This window comes from Peromyscus eremicus, chromosome 1 (genome assembly GCF_949786415.1).
Source record: "Peromyscus eremicus chromosome 1, PerEre_H2_v1, whole genome shotgun sequence".
Lineage (NCBI taxonomy): Eukaryota > Metazoa > Chordata > Mammalia > Rodentia > Cricetidae > Peromyscus > Peromyscus eremicus.
In genome coordinates this window covers 49,735,358-49,755,189 of record NC_081416.1, presented here as the reverse complement: position 1 = coordinate 49,755,189, position 19,832 = coordinate 49,735,358, and the positions used below count along the sequence as shown (strand labels likewise).

General features: G+C 43.5%; 2 protein-coding genes across 2 annotated transcripts in view; one reads left to right on the top strand and one right to left on the bottom strand.

Annotated features, from left to right (window-relative positions):
• Nucleotides 1–5,919: 5,919 nt before the first annotated feature.
• On the top strand, nucleotides 5,920–10,687 carry Mrpl16 (mitochondrial ribosomal protein L16). Its single transcript, XM_059248247.1, has 4 exons — nucleotides 5,920–6,059; nucleotides 6,337–6,405; nucleotides 8,482–8,630; nucleotides 10,021–10,687. The coding sequence occupies exons 1-4, from the start codon at nucleotides 6,005–6,007 to the stop codon at nucleotides 10,504–10,506; spliced, it is 759 nt and encodes a 252-aa protein (XP_059104230.1). The 5' UTR covers nucleotides 5,920–6,004; the 3' UTR covers nucleotides 10,507–10,687.
• A 4,286-nt stretch (nucleotides 10,688–14,973) lies between these two features.
• Stx3 (syntaxin 3) overlaps nucleotides 14,974–19,832 on the bottom strand; it is a 38,869-nt gene continuing 34,010 nt past the window's right edge. The window contains exons 9-11 of the mRNA XM_059260386.1: nucleotides 19,619–19,729; nucleotides 18,093–18,206; nucleotides 14,974–15,336 (exon numbers count right to left, since the gene is read on the bottom strand). Coding sequence (XP_059116369.1) covers nucleotides 18,123–18,206; nucleotides 19,619–19,729 — 195 coding nt within the window. The 3' untranslated portion in view covers nucleotides 14,974–15,336; nucleotides 18,093–18,122. The remainder of the gene's footprint in view (nucleotides 15,337–18,092; nucleotides 18,207–19,618; nucleotides 19,730–19,832) is intronic.

Below are 19,832 nucleotides of genomic sequence, written 5' to 3'. Positions count from 1 at the left end.
CAGGCGTCATCGCAGCAGATGCCCAAGAGACAGCTCAAGCATCAAGTGTCTGTGAGTTTCCTGCTGTGAAAAAGCCACAGTGAGGAGAGGAGGTCAGTTAGGGTGCTTGTGAAAGCTTGACTGGCATAGCTTGAGGCCACACTCAGCCTTGACAAGCCCAGCAGAGACTCTGCATGAGAGGCGAATGGCAGGTAGCTGGCTGCAGCTTGGAGAGTGTAGCAGAGACTTTGGACCCCAGCGACTGGAGCAGAGCTGCACGGGCAGCTGGTGAGTGAGAGCACAGGGTGCTGTGGCAGCTGTGTGAGAGACAAAGCCTCCAGAGAAAGATATCCTCGGGGCGCACACCAGAAGGGCCAGAGAACAGGTGCTTTTGAGTCTGCATGTGTGCGTTTGGGGATACCAAGGTAGGCCTGACTACTGTGAGCAGTGGTGCAGTGGTGAGCGGGGGAAGCCCTGCAAAGGCCAGGCAGCATCCCCAAGAGCACCACTGCAGAGGCGGGTGAAACCCAAGGGAAGCTGCTGGCTGATAGGACGCCGGGGCAGGATTTACAGTGTGCTTTGATCTTGCAAGGGAGAGGTCTTTTGCCTCTCCCCTTGGCATATTATAAAAAGCCTTTTGAATAAACCTTCAAGGTCGTTGGGTATTGATCCAGGCCCTCCTGAAGCTATCCTGTGTTTCTGTATTTCTTCTCTTCAGCTAGGTCTCTTTCTAGCTGATATTTTCTTGTCCCTCTCTTCTTCTCCTAAGAACCCTAGAATAGATGGGAAAAGGTAGGAGCTGGACTCCCATAGTCTCCCACAACATATACAAACACATTTGTATGAAATGAACAAAATTATTCCATGTGTAATTCCACAATGGTTTGTAGCTCAGTAAATGATGTCATAATTTATATCTCCAATATTTTTTCTGGATAAATTCATGTCTTAAAATGTTTCATGGTTGGGGAAGGGGTGGGAGAGATGGCTTGGCAGTTAACAGCACTTGGCTGCCCTTCAATTCCCAGCACCCACATGGCAGCTCACAACTCTCTGTAACTCCAGTTCCAGGCAATCTAACACCCTCTTCCAGCCTCCATGGACACTGCATGCACATGGTGCACAGACATACATGCACATACAGACACACAAAACACCCATACACATAAAACAAATTTAAAAACTAAAAATGTTCCTGGGGATCAAGAGGCAGATTCATGGGTAAAGTGGGTGCTGTACAATCATGAAGAACTGAATCTAGATGCCCAGCACCCACCTAAAATAGTTAGGCATGGAATCATGTGACCATCCCTAACCCCAGCACTGGGGAGGTAGTGATAAGCAAGTGCCTGGAGCATACTTGGCCATGAGTCTAACCAAAACAGCGGAATCCAGTTACAGTTAGAGACCTTGTCTTACAGACCAAGATGGATCACACACTAGGAACACCTGATGTTGGTCTCTGGCCTCTATGTGTGCACACATGGACAGGCACACCCACACACATGAACACTCACACACACATGCACACCCACATACACCATACATACACAAAAATAAAATAATAGTCTGAAAATACTGTGTGAGAAGAAATCTGGATAGAGAAGCAAAAGACTCTGAGCCACCATTCCGTACATGAGTGTAATAAGCACAGTGACTGACCTGGGCAAGTATCCAACTAAAAACACCAGTTTCCTCATTGGTAAAATGAGGAACCTGGCCTGTCCTTAGTTTAGAAAAAGTTAAAGAACTGTCATTTTAGCAGGCATGGTGGTACTGGCCTGTAATCCCTGCACATAGGAGGGTGCAGAATCCAGAATTAAGCCAGACTGGGATTTACACAGAGAAAGAAAACAAAAGAAAGGAGAGACAACCTAAAGGTTTCTTAAAGAGAAACGTACATTGTTAGTAATAAGATACTTACACAGCCAGGCGGCAGTGGCGCACACCTTTAATCCCAGTACTTGGGAGGCAGAGCCAGGCAGATCTCTGTGAGTTCGAGGCCAGCCTAGTCTACAGAGCAAGATCCAGGACAGGTACCAAAACTACACAGAGAAACCCTGTCTCAAAAAAAAAAAAAAAAAAAAAAAAAAAAAAAGATACTTACACAACCTGGAATAAAACAAATAGCTAAATAGCTGGAATAAAACAAACACACACACACACACACAAAGAATGAATTCAAATGTAACTGTCACAGCAGGTCACAAACTCATGCTCAAGAATACACTTGACTTGGGTGTGACTAGAAAAGCACATTGGTGCCCTCTAATGGCCACAAATGGCAAAGCCTAATCTTCGGAGGCGCAGTCAGCTACATATACTTTTGTAATGCTGCCGGGAAGACAGAAAGAATGTTTTCCCTGAGTAAGAAGTGTACATAATTCTATGTGCCTTTGATTAGATGTGTGAGTGACCTGTGCAAAGTACAAGCACATGGTCAAGTACACCACCTTCTTAAGGAACCGGAACCAGATAGATGAAACCTTCTGTCTCTTCCAGAGCAGAGACAGAAATGGGAAGTCTACAGAATGGAGAACATGATTTCAATCTATACAAGTAGGCGGTAGTTAGGAAAACCAATACATAACAAAAACTTTTGAAGTAACCATGTCCTTTTTAAATTAGTATACATAGTATGGGCTGTTCCTATTTCATTTTTGTTGATCCTCTCCCCTCCCTCATGCCTAGCCCCTGCCCCATCACCTGCTGGTGCCCTTCCTTTTCCCTCTTGTCCTCCTTCCGTTTTCATGCCACATGTATTCTGTTCCCTTTTTTTCCCTTCTCTTTTCCTGCTCCCCAATTCTCCCTTAAGACTTGCCCCCCTCATTGGTCCCCTTTCTAGTTTTCACACACACACACACACACACACACACACACACACACACACACACACACAAATAAACATCAAGGATCCACCTATGAGAGACAGAATAAGCAGTTTTGAATTGATATGGGAAAAGTGAAATCATGCATTTGAAAAACAAACTACAAACTACATACAAGCAAATCCCAAACGCTGAAATCAAAAGCATGAGGGAGAGCTTGATATCACTCATCAATGAAGAAATGAGAACTAGCTTCTCACCACCGTGTGCTTACAATTCACTAAGCTGGGGGATGCATGCCATCAGACATCAGCTTCACCCAGCTTTTGGTCACTAGCTTTATCCAGACAGTGTGGGGCTGATATTTTGTTGTTGGTTGCTGCTGTTGCGGTTCCTCTTTATTCTCACACTTAAAAATGGCAACTGCTAGTGGGTCAAGAGCTGCCTCAGCAGTCGAGAGCAATGGCTGCTCTTTCGGGGAACTTAGTTCTGGTGCCACATCTATGGGCAGCTTACAAGCACCTGGAACTACAGCTCCCTCTTCTGGCCTATGTGGACACCTGCACAGGCATGCACATGTCTTGTAAAATTGTCCCTCCTAGTTACAGAGAACATAATTTCAAAACCTAAATGCTCAATACCACACAATACTACACTGAATTAAATTTAGGGGGGAAAACTGCCTCTCAGCTCAGTACTATTTTAAGCAGAGAGATAACAAAGGAAATAAGACAGGAAGAAGAGGACCTCTGTTTCCTTGTTTTAGATTCTTCCCAATCAAGTAAGATTTTTTTGTTCGCCTCTGATCGGGCACCTTTGCTTACCTTCCCGGAATGGGTGGCACCTGTTGTAGGCTGAATTACGTCTCTTTTTAAAAATGTTGAAGTCCTGACTCCTCTCTCATCCTACAAACTGTGGCTGTTTGCCAGGGCAAGAGGGGGAATATGGTCTTTACAAAAGTAAACAAATTAAAATTATGTCCTTAGGGTGGCTTAGTAATGTCCATTAACACTTTGGAAGTAGATGCATTGTATAGGTGTGTAGATTTGTAAGCAATTTTCCCAGCATATGTTACAAGTATTATAGATTGTGTTTACTCTTTGTGAAATTACTTCTTTTTTTTGTTTGTTTTTGTTTTTGTTTTCTGGAAACAGGGTTTCTCTGTGTAGCTTTACGCCTTTCCTGGAACTCACTCTGTAGCCGAAGCTGGCCTCGAACTCACAGAGATCCACCTGCCTCTGCCTCCTGAGTGCTGGGATTAAAGGCATGCACCACCACTACCTGGCAAAATGTGAAATTAATTCTTAAGGCCACACATATTTAACATGACTTAAGCACAACAGACATGTCTCATTTCTAATACCATCTGTCTCCTAAAAGCTTGGATACAAATCCTCTTGTTCTAATGATTACAAAGCTCCAGTCTCATAAAAAAAATAATAATGTGCCCAACATTTTCAAAAAGATGATTATATATTATTTCTTTTCCCTTCGTTATTAATTTATGGTGTGATCCATTCACTAAGGTCTCTGAAGTCACAGAGACTGTGCTCAAATTTTTCATTGTAATGCTGAGAAAAATCCTTTGCAAAATGGTTACAATGATTTTGAAGCAAACATTACTAAAAAACATTAGCTTATCTCTAGGGCTCACGAGGTAAATAAAAACAGGATGAAATACTGACATCTCTACCTTCACTTTGTGTCTTTATTCTGGCTAAAGACCCAGAGATAAGTCACTGTCTTTAACTTTCCCTTTTGGGTTACCTTTTATTATTATTTTATTTTGATTGTACCGTGTGTGTGTGTGTGTGTGTGTGTGTGTGTGTGTGTGTGTGTGTGGTGCACACACACGGCGCACACTACATGCATGTCTAATTCCCCCAAGGAAGCCAGAAGAGGATGTCTGATCCCTTGGAACTAGAGTTATAGACTGTTGTGAGCCACAGTGTGGTTGCTGAGAACTGAACCCAGGTCCTTATCTACCCAGACACACCTGCAGCTCCTTCTCTTGGATTTCTTGAAGAGAAGAACTTGAAGACAGAATGCTGTCCCTCTTCTGAGAAGACAAAGGCTACATCCTGAAACATAATTGATCTCATAGAAACAGACTGATCCTGTTAAAACCATGCCAGCTTGAGATGACTACTGTGCCAAACCGGAACTGAGGCAATGATCACCCAGACACCTTGACCAAGGCTACTCAATTATGTATACTTTTTACTCGACCCCCTATCTTGTACCCCAATTCGCCCTCTATTTAAACTAAAAGCTATGGGCATGGTGGAACATGGGGAAGTTGGAGCAGGAGATCTCTGTGAGTTTGAGGCCAGCCTAGTCTCCATAGTGAGGTCTAGGACAGCCAGGAGTATACAGGAAAGAAAAGAAGAAGAGAGAGGGGAAAGGAAGAAGGGAGAGAGGGAGGGAGGGAAGGAAGAAGGAAGGAAGGAGGGAAGGAGGGAGGGAGGGAAGGAAGGAAGGAAGGAAGGAAGGAAGGAAGGAAGGAAGGAAGGAAGGAAGGAAGGAAAAGAAAAGAAACTTAAAGCCCATGTCAGAGCCATGAAGACAGTGTTGGATGGTCACTGGACCCCTTCATCTGTTATTTCAAATGAAGGCACCTTAAATGAATAATATGTTTTCGCCATTACTTCTCTTTAATTGACATATTGGGACAAGCGATCGAACCTAGCCTGTTGGGACTGTCCAAGCCTGGGCTTTTATCTTGAAAACTCCAGCTACAGCCCTTCTCATGGATTTATCAGGACAAAACTCTGCAAACGCCCAGTAAAGAAGCCAATGACAAATCAATGTCATCTTTCTAACGTCCTCTAGAGAAGGGATATAATGCAGGGAAAGTTAAGGGAACCACTTGCCTATCAAACCTCAGGCTTTCCCAGCTTTCTAAACCAAGGAGAAAAACCTGAGCGGTCACTATGCAGGAGAAACCGGAGACCCAGAGAGAAACACGGAACGCTGGGCGTGGCTTGGCGTGCCAAACCTTCCACCCGCAGACACCTGCTCCGGAACCAAGAGTAGGGCTCAAGTTTCCTCCGCTTCCGTCAGGACACTCTAAGGAATGGAGTGTAGCAACGTCACTTCCGCTTCTGGGTGGCTTCCGGCCGACTGGACTCTGGATTTTACAGGGGAATCTGCTGTTGTCGCCGAGAGAATCCTGACCCGGCCGCTCGCGCGTGGCCATGTGGAGGCTGCTGACGCGCGCCCCCGCGCCGCTCCTGCGGGTGCACTTTTCAGGTCAGAAGACCTGTTTGGTCTTTTTAAAAGGCATTCCCCTGTTCTTCCTCCCCACATTCCAAAGTATATGCTTACTCTGATGAGTCCTGCTCTTTCCTGCCGCCACCTCCGTCCGCTCTGAGGATCCCTGGGTCCCAGTCATGTGCGGGAGCGGTGCTCCGAGTCCCTGCTAGCTCCCTCGGGAGCCCATTTAGTGGAACTCGCGCCCCACACTGGTTGTCACCTCCGTCAGAAATGATCCAGAGTGTACCAATAGTAATTTAATTTGTCTTTGTAGATTCTTGGGCAGCCCTTCCCACCACCAGTGCTGGTCTGAAAACCCTCCTCCCAGTGCCAACTTTTGAAGGTGAGCGCCTGTCATTTCCACTTTTTTCTCTGATGAAACCCAGCGGATGGTAAAAGACATCAAAGGTGTTCTTGGTGCTTCCTGTCTTCATTGAGTGATTCTACAAATATAGGTAATGAAGTGCTGACAAGCAGTGTTCTAAGAACTAGTGGCAAAGAACAAAAGAAACCATGAAAGTTCCTCACCTATGCGGAGCAAATACCTGTTGGGTTAGTTCCCCGGGATCCTATCACTGATATGTGGCCCCCATGATCTACTCAGTCAGAGCTAACTGGTCATTAATCAGACTGATCTTCTCTCTAAATGACAGTACATAATGCAGACACGTAGCAATAGTAACCAGGTCAGCTGCAACCCTGTAAATCTAACTTTACTCTTTAGTGTACTATTTTCTCCAAAAATGCAAACAGCCTGGACATCTGAGGGCCTTCTGCACATAATTGCTAAACTACTGTGTGGTCTGGAACAATGGCTCAGCAGTTAATAGCACGTGTTGCTCTTGCAGAGGACCCAGGTTCAATTCTCAGAATGCACATGATGGTTCACAACCATCTATAATTCCAGTTCCAGGGGATCCAACACGCTCTGCTGCACATCAGTACAGCAAATGTACTGTATGGCAAAATGCTCATAAAATTAAGAAATAAAGTACCGTGTGCTCTTGGAAGTGCATACTAGCTTGTAGATGAAAGAAAGCATTACCAAGTTTCTCAGTAGTTGCCCATAGAAGTTGGAGGTGAGGGTGGTTTTTATAACTTGGCATGTCAATTTTATAATTCCACTGATAATATGATGAATCTTTGAGGCTTCTTGGTTTGTTTATTTCTGTCATGGAGCCATGCTTTTTTTCATATTAATTTTTTTATGAATCACAATTGTTTTTCCAAAGTTGCCAAATAAAGAGAGGGTAAAGATGTTAAAATACTGATCAGAGAATTCCTAGGTTGTAAGTTTCTCAAGAAAAATACAGCACAGCTGAAAAACTTAATGTTTTTGTATAATATTTTGTACCCCCATTAGCATTAAGAGGGGCAGTAACTTTTTCTTTTTCCATTTATTTATTTGTTTGTTTTGAGACAAGGTTTGTGTAGCCTTGGCTGTCCTGGAAGTAGCTCTGTAGATCCGCCTGTCTTTGCCTCCCAAGTGCTGGGATTAAAGGCTTGTGCCACTACCACCTGGCCCGACTTTTTTTTTTTTTTTTTTTTTTAAGAACATGCTTCTGTTTTGATGTTTTAACTGAATTAATTATAAAATGTCTCTATGCCCTAATTCCTCTTTAAAATGGAGATTAGAATACCACCTACCCAGTTATCTGTTTCTTGATCTAGGTGAAAATTATGTGTTCTTGTTTTCAATTTCTTTTTTATTTGTTTTTTATTACTTTTTATTTATTTTGTATGCACCTATGTGTGTGGGTGCACACATGCCCTGGCACATCTCTAGAGGTCAGAAGACAACTTATGGGAGTCAGTGTTCTCCTTCCACCATGTGGGCCCCAAGGATGCAACTCAGCTAGGCAGGCTTAAAAGCAGGTGCTGTTTACCAGTTGAAACATCTCACAGGCCCCTTGTTTTCAATTTCTAATACTTCACTTTGTAATACCACCTCCTTGTCCATTTAGTATATATAGTTTTCAAAAGTTCAAACTTTAAAAAAAAAAAGCCCTAAATAGTATAAAGGTCACCCACCAAGTGTGGTGATGCACACACTCAATCCAGGACTTCTTACAGGATTGAGGTTACACAGTGATCACCATCTGACCCCCATGAAGGCTGTCTCAGAATACCAAAGCTGCTTTAAAAGTGGGATGAAATAATATAGAACAGTGTCTGTTATAGGTGCTGAACATAGAGCAGGAAGTTAGTATGTGAATTTGGTTTAAAAACATTTGCAGAAAGCATTGTTATAGCTGAGAGATCCCAGTCTCACTGGAAACATCTACAGGAGAATAAGCTTTGCAATTACTATTCAGTGACCTAACACTTCCACTTAATTGGTGTGATTCTTCATAGGAAGAAAGTAGATCCTCTGAGAAGTGTAGCTTCACTTATTCTTGGTTGTTTTGGTTCCTGCTAGATGTCTCCATCCCTGAAAGGTCCAAGCTTAAATTTGTTGAAAGGGCCCCACTTGTGCCAAAAGTAAGAAGAGAACCTAAAAATCTGAAGGACATACGAGGACCTTCAGCTGAAGCCACTGAATTCACAGAAGGCAATTTTGCGATTTTGGTGAGTGATAAAAGAAATTAACAAAGTTTTCTACTCTTTGATTCTAGTCTCTTCCTTCCACATTATCAGAACTGCCACACCTAGATGCCACAGTCCAATTACTCTTTAAATAGATGGAGGTTGTAGGATTGAAAACACAGTAGTCCTGTACTGGATGCTTGAGAGTGTGGATAGCACTGAATTCTGTGTACAAGCCCTGTGATACTGTTGCAGTGGATCTGATAACCTAATGGCCACTAAGAACCCCACAGGCAGGTACATATAGGTATATGCTGACCAGAAAGACGATTCATATCTGGGTGAAACTGTGTAGAACAAGATGATATTAGATTTTTATTTTGCTATTCCAAAAAGTGTTTAGTTTAAAATTACAAATTGTTTTCACCAGGATCTCCACTTAACTATTTCAGATGGGTTAAAACTACAGAGAAGGTGAGGAAGGCTACTGTGAAAGCGGGCAACAAAGGTGCTGCTTCGTTTGCCCAGTTAGAACGAGGTCTTTGTAAGCCGTTGGTAAAAGTGGAATATTCCTGGTTGAGGATTAAAGCAGCTGCTTCCGTATTTGTTGAGTGGTTTCCATAAAGATTAATGTCAGTAGCCACACAAACGGATGTGCACTAGCATTTCTGCTCCATGAGGCAGCCAGAGTGATATCTGTGAAGTCTTTTTCCCTGGCCTGCATGAGCACTGCTGCATACCTCTCAGAAGCTGCATTCTGCATTCCTCCTGAACCCTAGCAAACACTGGCTTCTGCTCAAACTCACCAAGCCCTTTGCTATGTCGGGGCATTGACATCAGTGTTTCTCTGTCTGGGACTCTCCTCTCTTGACTAGTTGTTAGGATTCTATCCTCAGCTTTACGTAAGAACTTACATATTTATTTTCATGTGTATCATTAAAGCCAGTTGTTAGTTATTTAGTGGCGCTCTTACTCTGCAAGGAAATGTCACGAAACACGACAGAATCCACTAACAAGAGTTTTATTAAGATGAAAGGGACAGATGAGTGCTCAGGCCTGAGGAGAGACACGGGTGTGGGAAGAGGGAGCCGGGAATATGGTGCCGGCTTATAAAGGCTGGGCGGTGCACATGTACACAGGTCAATGTAACTACTCCACGCATGCGCGGATCACATGGTTGTGTTGCACGCTCTTACGCAACCACGCAAAGTCACGGGGTCCTAGTCGCGAGACGCCTTGACCCAGAAATGGCTATTTTTGACCTGGAACTGGCTAGGCGGAAGTGTCTAAGTCCACAGGGCATGCGCAAACATACCCAACTGTGGGGGCGTATTGTGAACCCATCACCAGTTACTATAAAAGAGGAGGCATAATAGACTCCATAAAAGATTTCTAAATCCCTGTGTGTTCTAATTTTTCTATTCATTTTTAGGCACTGGGAGGTGGTTATCTCCACTGGGGCCATTTTGAAATGATGCGTCTGACAATCAACCGCTCTATGGATGCCAAGAACATGTTTGCCATATGGCGAGTACCAGCCCCTTTCAAGCCCATCACTCGCAAAGGTGTTGGGCAGCGCATGGGGGGAGGTAAGGGTGCCATTGATCACTATGTGACACCTGTGAAGACTGGCTGCCTCATAGTCGAGATGGGCGGACGCTGTGAGTTTAAAGAGGTCCAGGGTTTCCTGAACCTAGTTGCCCACAAGTTGCCCTTTCCAGCAAAGGCTGTGAGCCGTGAGACTCTAGAAAAGATGCGCCAAGATCAGAAAGAAAGAGAGGAGAACAACCAGAATCCCTGGACCTTTGAGCGCATAGCCACCGCCAATATGCTTGGCATGCGGAAGTACCTGAGCCCGTATGACTTGACGCAGAGAGGGCGATACTGGGGCAAATTCTACCTGCCTAAGCGTGTGTAGTGAAAGCACAGGAAATGTGCACACCAACTCTTGAGACTGTGATCTGCATCTTGATTGTCCTTAGGATCTTCGGTGGTTCTTGGATCATAACTAAGCACATGAGTAAGTGACTTCTGGAAAGCTGTGTTATCTGACTGTTTCTAATTAAAGTTTGAGTGTAACCTCAAGATACAACTTCTCATTGGTCAGTTTCAATTGCTTAAGAGATTAAGAATGATTTGGCATAGCTGTGGTGGAGCATGTCATTGATCCCAGCACTCAGGAAGCAAAGGCAGGCAGATCTCAATTGAGTTCAAGCCAGCCATGGCTACAAGCAAGATCCTGGGGGGGGGGGGGGGGGGGGGAGGGACAAAAAAACAAAAAAAACTGGTAGGAACTCTTCCTGCATTGTACCATACATGTCTCCAGGGCCGAAACTTGCTTTTCATCTCACAGCTGGAAATGTAAGTGTGTACACTGCCTAGTTTATGACATTTTGCACACTACAAATGCATTTTTTGGAATAATAAGGATAAAAATGACAGTACCTGGATTAGTAGGTTCAACAGATATTTATTAATACCCAGCTGCCCATCTTCTGTCAGTCTCAGAAGGGGGAACATGGAATATGACAAGGAGTATACCATTTAGCAAAAGAACTGATAACAAAAGTTGAAACCTTTGGTGCTTCCTAGGTCTGAAACTATCTAAGGGAGGGCATTTTGGCTCTCTGTCCCTTCAGGATCTTATGTATGTCGAGCACACAAGTTACCGCTGGATAAATGAGGGTCCCATGTGATCCAAAACTCCATGGTTCCAGCTCCATTTGTACGTAACAAGATTAATCTGTTTTTCTGAGCTAGCCAGTATCCCCTATTCAAACCGAAACACAAATTGATAGCAGTATTAAACCACTTGCTTTTGAAAGTGAGTAGAAAACAGCACACTGATAAAACATTGTTTCTTCATCCTGTTTCTTAAAAAATAAGATCTCTAACAAAAAACAGAAATATTTCACTTACTTTCAAAAGGATATTTAGTCCCAGTTTTTTAATTTATCTTAATGAGTGTCTTCAATGTAATAATCTCTTAAGTAAATGATATTTTAAATCAAAACACAATGACCTTGGATTGGGGATGTGCTTGAACCAGTTTCTTGCACCTGTCACTGACTAGCAGTCTCTGCTAACAGATCTGGTGTGGTCAGGAGCCTGACCACACTTTTCTCCCTTACATCTCCCATTGTTACAGATCACAAAGTGTGCCAGTTTGATTAACTATTGGGAGCTGAATCATAGTATAAACTTCTTCCTTGTCGGAGGAAGAAATTTAGGTAATGAACCTCCATCCTGAAACCAACCATCTCTATTGATAGAAATCTATACCACCAACAGAAACTCAACTTCTACTTACCAACACCCCCCCAAAAAAAACACTTTAACGTGTATGATATGGTAATGAGGGGGTTATAGTATTTTTGCATAAGCCACTGATAGTAATAAACCATGTTCCCAATCATATCTTAAAAGAGTTTAAAAACCCAGCCTAAGGACTCATCCATGAATGGAATCAAAGCTTGACTGCAAGTAAGCACATATGTGACAGTGGCAGGCACTGCTAAGCAACAGGGACATGGCAGTGTTTAAGCTAGGCATGGTGCCGATCCTTAAACAGTCTATGCTTTAAAACTATTCTTGGACCCTGAAGAAGGAAGCGGACATCTGGTTGGTTAAGGGTGAGGCCGAAGGAGCCTCGAGGGTAGAAGTAGTGAGTACCATGATCTGAGACAGGCTCACAGAGTTCAATTTAAGACCCTGCGAGTTGGGCATGTTACAATACCTGCCTCTCCACCACTGTCCTGGCATTCAGGCTGTGTTGTACCCCAACAGGGACCCATTATGCTTCTCTACCACGCAGGCCTGCCCTTTAAGGACCATCTAAACCAGCTGTGTACTGCTGTGCTCCCTGTTCCTTCATCCAGCCCCCTTCAATTCTGCATTTTCGTTAATTTGTTCCCTCTGTGTGACATTTAATAAGCCTTTGATTGGTGCCCTGTGTTGTAAGTTTCCTAATGGAAAGAGGCATAGCTGTTGAGGACTCTGAAGAGGAGAAGTGATGGCACCAGAGAGGTGAAGATTGGAGATTCCATCTGTGAGGGCAGGAGGAGGTAACAGAAAATGGAAAGAAAAATCATGTATTACACAGCATGGTCTTCATAGCCAGGATACCACCTCTCCTTTGAAGGTGTGAGAAAGTACTCTCAAAACTGTACTAGCTTGTCCTATCCTTGGAAGTGGGGGGGAGGGGTTTAAGGCAAGTTCAATGCAAAAGTTAATTCTTACTCCTCTTACCATTTCCAGATACAGAGGCTCAGATTTTACAAGAGGAATGAATATCCCTTACTGTTCAGAAGCACTGTCCCACCAGACTCAATCATGGGGCAGATTCTACCTTGTCTCCCCATCTCCCTCACTGACTACCTACTACCAATTATTCTTCACCTACTTCTCTCCAAAACATCCCTTTCCTTGGTTTTCTCTAACAGTGACCTAGTCCTGCACCCAGTCCCCACCCCTTATTAGGCAGTCTGGTTTGCATATAGTGAAAGCAAGCAGAATACAAGTAGTCAGGTGAGTGACAGCAGCCCTGGCCCTCCCCAGACAGCTCACCTTTTCAGGCAAATATGCCCCCAATGGTAGAAGCCAAGATGATGGCAAGGATAATACAGCAGATCATGATCATGATCTTCTTCTGCTCATCATAAGGAGAGAGAATTACATGAGAAATGGCATCACTGTGCAGATACACATTCTGACGACAAGGAGACAGGTACAGCTAGATACGGAAGAGGGAAGGAGGGGACAGGAAACACCAGAAGGAAAATGGATGGATCTGGCTTGTTCACAGAAATGTTTCCAGGTTAGACTTGAAATCAGATCCACAGGGATCTGTGTGTTGCCCTTTCTGCCTTCTGGCTATCATCCCATCAGATCCCCTACTGCCTACTAGAGCAAGTTGAGTGACAGTTTTTTTCAGGGGCACCAAAAGTCACCACATGGTGGCACCAAATCACCAAAGTGTTTTCCAGGGAGATGGACCCAGAGCTGTTTTGCAATCAATATAAAGTCATTTATTTTTAAATTAGCAATAAAATAATCAAGTTTACATTAAAAAAAAATATAAACAACAAAAGCCCTTCACATGTGGTATTTATTTCAAACTTTCATCCCCTGAATCATCGTCAGAGGAGAGAGAAGGCCTGCACTGAGGAATGTCACCCCTCCTAGCTGGAGCGCATGTCCTGTCAGACGTCACAGCCATAGGAAGGAAGAAGGGCATCCCTGTGGCTCTGTCCTGAGTGCTGGATGACTGGAGAGAAAGCCTTTACAAAGGAAGCTCATGGGCAGTGCCTGGATTAGAATGTTCACCCTGTCCCACAAAGCATTAAAGTTGGGGCTTCAATACCCAAAGTCAGGGATACTGGCAGGGACCACCAAAGGTCTGAGGCTTACCACTGGTTTGCAATCACTAAATAAGGATTTCTAGGCTGTTGCCTCCATGGTAAGAATTATGGGAGACAACAGAGCAGGAAGAGCTGCTCTATAGCCTCCCAAGCCTCCCGCCAGAGAGGGACATCACGTGAATAGTACGGAGAACATCAGATAGTTGGGGGGGGGGGGGGGCTCTCTGGACCACCCTCTTGTAGGCAGCAGCTGGGATTAATATTACACTATCTACTCTGCAGAAAACTTCAGTGGGAATCATCTCAGTCCTTACTCCAAAGGTCTCATTTGATTCCCATCTCAGCAGCCATCCAGAAAACAAGCTCCATGATGACAAGGGGGAAAATCACATTTTTACAATGGTTCACTTGAGGTAAACATATATCCCTTACCTGATTCTCACCAGGCTCTGTTGTTTACCTTGCCACTTTTTTTTTTTTTTTTTTTTGAGCTCAGAGTATCTTCTAGTTTTCCTGCTTCCTGAGAGGCAGACAATTATGTACATATCTCTCACATACCATTATAAAAGTACACTCTGGATACTTCCAGAGCCTGAGACTATAGCTAGCACCTTGTCCCTGGCCCGGTTATAAATCCTAGGTTCTGCTTGGCCTCCGAGTAATGGCTTCACAAATAGCAAATCTCTAACAGTGACTAGCCAGTGTCCAAGACTCACACATGAAAGCATATTCCATAACTTCAGTCTTTGCCAATGGTAGCTTCAGAGGACTGTCACCCTGGTCCCTCTGAGTAAACAAGAGTGAATACAGAGAAAAACCAAAGTGGCCCACAAACTGAACTTAGAGCTTAATTAAAGGGTGGATTTCAAATAAGTCATAAGCTCAAAACGGCATCTGTCAGTCCCTCATGTTCTCAGGACACAGGACAACAAACTAAGGCCTGGCATCCTGCCAGCCAGGGGCTCTAATCCAAGCCACACTCCTGCCAGACTTAGACGAACTCCTCTATTTTGTTGGTTACTCCCCTGCAAAGTATATTCCAGGAGAATATTCCATGAGGTAGAAATGCAGCGCCTCAGGCTGGTCTCACAGGGACTTTACAAGGCGCAAGGTGTAAGAGACACACCAGAAGGAAGGGAAAGCTGGGTTGCTTCACACAGTCCAGGAGGGAGGGTACATCGGCTGCTAGGGTGGGAGGTGGTTTTGAGGAGAACTCAGGGCTGCACCAGGTAGGCTAGAGTCTTCCAGGGGCAGATTGGTGAGCCGGGTCTGAGGGTGGCTACAAGGAAATAAAGGAACAGGTGCCCCTCGTTCTCAGGAAGGCCATTAGAACTCCGTTCGCATCTGGAGACAAGAGTGGTCAGGCCAAGCTGGAGTGAAATCGGGTTCTAAGAGAGGCAAGGAGAAGGAGGGGGCACTGATTAGTATACAGGACAATGCTAAGGCATGAGGAATTCACCACAAACCCCAAATGTGGAGATTAAAGATCAGAAACGCCTACAAAAAAAGAGCATGCAGAAGTCAACACTAAATTGAAATAGCCCAGAAACAAACTTAAGGCTGGACATGTGAAACAAAAGATCTGCATTGTAAAAGAACTAATAAAACCTCTAGGTCAGTGTTTCTCAACGTTCCTAATGCTGCAACCCTTAATAGAGTTCCTCATGTTATGGTGACCCTCAACCCCAAAATGATTTTCATTGCTACTTCATAACTGTAAATTTTGCTACAGTTATGAATGATAATGTAAATATCTCTGTTTTCTAATGGCCTTTTGGGGGTTGCAACCCACAGGTTGAGAACCACTGCTCTAGGTACAGGGGACCATGATGGTGGTAGTGGGGTGTGGAGGAGACTGACAATAGAATACATGTGACATGAAAGGTGAACAGAGAGCTACTGGGGTTGGAGATCCAGCAGGAGGTGGGTAGGCAGGTCAACAAAAAATACATACATGACATAACGAACCCATTACTGTGCACACTAATTTTAAAAGTGTTTCAGTTATTTAACAGTAGTACCAAAAATATTTAGGCGACTTATATAAGCCTTTGTGCCACAATCTATTAGCTGTGGAAGGACATGAGGATGCACAATCACTAGTTGAAAACACCTGTTCTCTGCCTGGCACGTGACAGCTCTTCTCTTGAATTCAAGTTTCAGAAGCATCCTATATCCAGATCCTCTCCAGGAGCCCTCCCTTCACATAGGAAGCAGACAGGCACAATCAAAAGACTACAGAAAATCTCAGGTGTTATACTATGGCTGCTTCATCTTAGAAGTGATGTAAGAGTGGGCAAGTTTCTCCAGTGGCTCTCTGTAAGTTAGAGGCATGGATGATGTCTTAGCCCTGCAGCTGGCATGCAACTGCAGAATGTAAACACAGATTGTCCTTGGTCATGGGTTGGCATGGGAGACCGGTAAGCCTAGACCTAGGTGCCAATCAACCTTGCCTTTACTAGGGAATACTGAACAACATGCAGTAAGCCACGTAACTTCAGAGCAACTTAATGCTGTGCAGTCTGGTTAGTCAGCGAAAAGTAATAGTGTTAACCTCCTCAAAAATGAGTCTTCTATATTCTGAATTCTTGGAATTAGGAATGAGGGTTAAGAGGCATCATGAATTTGCAAGGCATCTTTCATCTGAGGATATGGAAAGATAATAACTATTACACCTTTTTTATTATTTCACCATATTTTGCATTGAGATAGTCAAGACTGAGCAAAAACTAAAACTTTATAAAGAGAGGTCATCAAGGACTGTAACGATGTCAGGAAAAAGACAAGGGATCAAAAGAACCTATGAAGCTTGATTGCCTCATCGCAGTTATCTCTCAATGTAAAGTTGAACACTTAAGATTTACTAATCTGACTTCCAGATCCTCCAGTCACATGGAAAGGGGAGAGATGCAGTGATACACTGAGGTGGGACAAAGTAAATGAAGGATCAGCCCTGTGTCAACATCGAAGTCTGCATCACCTCTCAGGGAGGTTCGTGCTTGTTACCTCAGTAATCTAATTTCTGAATTTACAGTAAAGAGAAAAGAAAAATATAAAGCTCATCACATTTAATGATAGCAAAATAATATAAACTTCAGCACTGAGGAAATGCTAAATGTCCTCATTGAGAATTAGATTTACAACAAGATTTTAGTGACAAAGAATGATCTTTAGGATTTTCTAACTGGGTAAAAAGCATTATATAGTTAAAACATACTGAACTATACAAAACTGAGAGTGTGTGAGCCTGCCATGTGTTTAGAGAAATAATATTACAATGTAACTTCACTTGTCTATATCTTACAAGATTTTAAAAATGATATATGCTCTGTTTTATTCAGAAAAAAAAGTTCTTAAGTCCCAAGGACTACTAGGTCATCTTTATCATGTTCACCAATGTCAAGCCTAATTTACTGGCCAGCTATATCTTAATAAATGTTGGTTGATAGCCTAGAATTCTCTGGACTTTATAGACAATGATAAACACTACCTTATTTTATAAAGAGAAACTAAGATGTAGCACTCTCCTAGGTCCACTATTAGCTGTGTGAGTTTGACCTTTCTCTAAGACTTGAAATTTTCTACTTCTAAAATAATACTACCTGCCTCATAAGAATGTTGTGAGGATTCTGTTACATATATAAGGTGCTTAGCAGACTCTCTGCCATGAGTCAACACTTAAAAATGTTACAAGTACCTCATTCAAGAGCCAACCATTCAGCCACAAACATAACTCTTAACGGCCTGAAGCCGCAGCATAAAGCGTCAGTTATGTTGAAAAAGGACAAGGAAAGCTAAACCTAGCATCCAGGAAAGCTACTAAGAATTTAGAAGATAGCTCCCAGATGATACCCAACATCTACCCATGTTCCCTGGGTACGGACATCAAATGAGATGCTCAAGTGTGCCAAGAAACAAGATAAAGTAGGACAGAATCTTCAGGCTACAAACAGAGAAGACATGACCAATAATACCCTGCAGCCAGAACCCAAGAGTGGAATTTGAAAGAAATGAAAAAAATCATGGCTACCAACAATTTTAAAGCACATTGTGACAGTCATTAGAAAAGAGTAGCTTTATGAAATCCCAGTCTAATCCTCAGGAGGAGCCAGTCCAGAGCCCCCAAAACTGTTCATCTACTTACATTTCAGTGCAGCAGCCCCTTAGGCCACTCTTACTTCAGCCCAACGGACAGTCCAATAATCAACGCTAAAATGCCCAGCAACACAACTACTACCACAATGATAATTATCAATTTCTGGAGAAAGGAATAAGAAAGAAAAATAAAAATCATTACAAAAAAAGTTAAGAAAGAAGCAACTCATCTAACATTCAGCCCTTCTCATCTCTTTTACCAAGAAAAAAAAAATCTCAATCCAAATAAAAATGCATGTCCACATAAAAATGTTCTCATGTATATTTTACATTTCTTAAATTCCTTTATGCCTAGCCAGCAAGTAGAAATGTGGAGCACCTACAGCTCTCAGCTTGCATATGTACACTCACGGCAATCTGTATTATGAGGTCTCCAAGCAGCACTTGGCCAATCCATAAAACATGTACATTTGTCTTTTCAACAGCGAGCACAAAGATATCTCTGACATAGTCCTAGTTACCAACTTGTATTCATCTGCCTGCCCTCTTAAAGTCCAGTATACACTTCAGAACACATATACTGAATAGGTGTCCAAACTGCGAGTGAGCACAGATTCGGAGGAAAACTGAATTGCTGGCTCCCTGAATAGTTGCACAAGCAATAGAAAGAGCAGTTGGAAGAGAAAGAGCTAAGAATAAAAACATCAGAGCCCACGAGGAACAAAGAAGAGTGAAAGGTAGAAGCTGCCATCGCTGGACGTACACCGTCAATGAGGACAGAAGCTTTGAAGTTCTTGAGCATAGAGCCAGGAGGGCAGGCAGACACAAAGATACAGTGGAAAGAGTATGAGTAGGCTGTGAATGCCAGGCCCACCTCCTGGGCTGCTGAGTGGCCTGAAGCCAGCTACTTACCCTCTGACCCTCAAATTGCTTCCTCTAGAGAAAGGAGATGCTTCCATGAACAAATGGTAACTTTTACATAACAATTAGCATCTGTGCTAGGTTCACATAAGAGAAAAAGAATGGGGAGCCCAAGCCTGGTGGAAGACATTACCAAAGATCTGTGTAATGGGTTAAGGGTTCATCAACTACATTCAGGAGATTAATGACAAGACCCAGGCCATGTCTCCAGTCTACAGGGGTGCTCAAGTGTTGGTTCTTGGGCCAAAAGCATGTGAGAGCCAGATCCATGCAAGGTACCCAGGAAGAAGGAAGTCTCTAGGAAAGACTAAGGTAGGGGTTTGGAAGAGGCTAGGACAGAGAGGAAAGACATGGGCTCAAGGACAGAGATATAAAGGTGACAAAAGACAGGAAGATAAGGTACAACAAGCAGAGACTGAGGCGCTCACCCTCCGGGCTTCGCTCTGATACTTGACAGCCTTTTTGGTATCTGCCACAGCCCGCTCCACAAAGCCCACTGACTGGTCCATGTTGTTCTCAATACGGTCAATCATGGCTCCCTTTCCCCAGATGCAAGATGTGGTGGCAACAGAAACAGACAGAAGGAGGGGAGAGAGAAAGCGCAGTAGCAAACAAAATGGACTCTCTTGTCTGAAGACAGAAGGAAAACCTCACCTTCCGAGCTTGACCCTGATACTTCATGGCTTTTTTAGTTTCATCCCGTGCCTTCTCCACATGGTCCACGGTGTGCATGACATTCAACTCTATGTTATCTAACATCTCACCCTGAAAAGGAGACACAAGTCACACTTGTTAACTCACCTACAACAGCCCCAGCTAACATGGTGAAGGGACTCAACAGTCTTCCATGCCAAGACACATACAGAAA